The sequence below is a fragment of the Penaeus monodon genome, chromosome 15 (assembly GCF_015228065.2).
Source record: "Penaeus monodon isolate SGIC_2016 chromosome 15, NSTDA_Pmon_1, whole genome shotgun sequence".
Classification (NCBI taxonomy): Eukaryota; Metazoa; Arthropoda; class Malacostraca; order Decapoda; family Penaeidae; genus Penaeus; species Penaeus monodon.
The window spans coordinates 38,099,989-38,101,938 of record NC_051400.1 but is presented as its reverse complement, the minus strand read 5'-3'; the positions used below and the strand labels follow the sequence as shown (position 1 = coordinate 38,101,938).

At 35.0% G+C, this 1,950-nt stretch overlaps 1 protein-coding gene across 1 annotated transcript in view; it reads left to right on the top strand.

Moving 5' to 3' along the window:
• The window catches only part of LOC119582355 (probable acyl-CoA dehydrogenase 6), a 5,726-nt gene that overhangs the window by 2,682 nt on the left and 1,094 nt on the right, over window positions 1–1,950 (top strand). The window contains exons 6-7 of the mRNA XM_037930571.1: window positions 368–556; window positions 963–1,127. Coding sequence (XP_037786499.1) covers window positions 368–556; window positions 963–1,127 — 354 coding nt within the window. The remainder of the gene's footprint in view (window positions 1–367; window positions 557–962; window positions 1,128–1,950) is intronic.

Genomic DNA, 1,950 nt, shown 5'->3' with positions numbered 1-1,950 from the left:
TTAGTCTTTTGAACAAGTGAATTATATTTTATTGACTGATTGTTTATTTGGTTAAATTTAATTATCAAAATGTTTTTTCAAATTACAAGTAATTTATACAGTATGGTGTTGTAACCAGAACACATTTAGAAAAGATCGTGATAGAAATTTGAGAATAAAGATAGAAAAGCAGTTATTAGAAATGATGTTTTTTTTTTCTGCTGTAATAACATGCCTTTTATGTTTTAATGAAATGATCTCAATTTAACTCATTTTTTAAAGTTCCCGGCCAAAAGCAGTCCCTAGTGATAGTTAAATCCCTCCGTTTAGTCTTTCAACAGTGTATGCTTTTAAGGAAGAGAAATTTATACCCTTTTGCTCTCCCCAGTTTCAAGAGGAACGTCTGGCTGCAGCTCCCTTGCTCTGGCCCCCCGGGAGTCTGTATCCGGGGGAAACCTCAAGTAAAAAAGGGACAGAGGGCCTTTGGCACCCCTTCCCAAAAATCGTACACCCTTCCCCCGGGGGGGCTGAATTTGGGGGAAAGTTGAGTCCCTGGGTCCTTGCTGATGGGCAACAGGTGGGTTTAATTTTGTGTTGGTGTTTTCAGTTTTGTGATCTATTAGGTATTTGTGGTGTGTCTGCTACTTAGGTGATATGTATCTTAAAGTGTTAGTCTTTTGCTTCAGCTTAGAATTAATGGAATATTTTTAGGGTGGTTTCACATTCCCGGAAATTATTAACTGAATAACAGAAATAATATAATTTTTTCAGTATAACTTTATATCCAATTTTTGGGGACCGGGAAAAGAAGACAAAATTTCATTGTAAATTTGCATTCTTAGTAAAAAAGAATTAATAACAGTGAGAACTTTTAAGTGTTGCTTCATATGCCTTCAGCATTACTAGAGAACAGGAAATAAAAGAGTGAATTTCAGGGATAACTTCACATGCATTGCACTATTTTAGAAGGGCTGGAATGAGAGATTTCAGAGTATCATGACTTACACTTCACATTTTCAGAACTCTATGTTGGTGGTGAAGATGTTACCAAATTGGCATCCATGTGTAAACTGAAGAGTGGTCGCCTAGTAAGGGAAATTTCTGACTCATGCCTGCAGTTCTGGGGAGGCATGGGATTCACAAATGAGGTTGGTGCTCATGCATAGTAGCTGTACTGTGGAATTAGGTTGATTTTGGAAAGATATTACCTGTTCTTTTCTCACAATACATTAATTTTAATGCCTCTTACTTGAATCATATCTTTTGTAGATAGTAGTGGTTGCAGTAAAGGTATGAGCCTTTATTAAAATACAAGTCTTTTTTTGTGGTGCCAGTGACCTTAATGAAAGAATGAAAGTGTTCCATTAGTTGTGGTATGCTGAAAATATGGAGGTCTAGTTTGATGCTATATCCTCCTGCTGGGGATCTGACAATGATTTAATCCTTTATGTGTGTAGTGTTTCAGTTGGTATCAGACAAGAAAACTAATAATAGTAGATAATGGCAAAGATCCCCTCCCAAGTAATTCCAAGCAATAAGTTATATGTAAAGAAATAAAAATATTATGTGAACAGTAATCTAGACAAGTATCCGGCAAATCTGTGAATGGAGTTATGTGCTTGTTTGGATAAAAGGTTCACCAAAAATGTCCTGGAGGTTATGCTCCAGAATCTTCTCTGCATTTGAATAACAAAATTTGTGCCCCGTTATCTCACTAAGTCTTGACTGCACATTTTGTGCTTGTTGACATCCATGAATTGGAATGACCAACTTTTAGAAATGTAAATAAGTATAAGGAGAAATATGATGTTTATAGATTTTTTTTCTGTTTTCATTGCAAAAGAAAATGAAGTATATTGAGGTGAAATTTGTAGACCAATTTCTAGGATCTTATTCAAGTAAATGTTTTTATATATTAGAAATATTGATTGATGATGGAAGGATCCTAGCAACTGTTTATTAATTAACTCA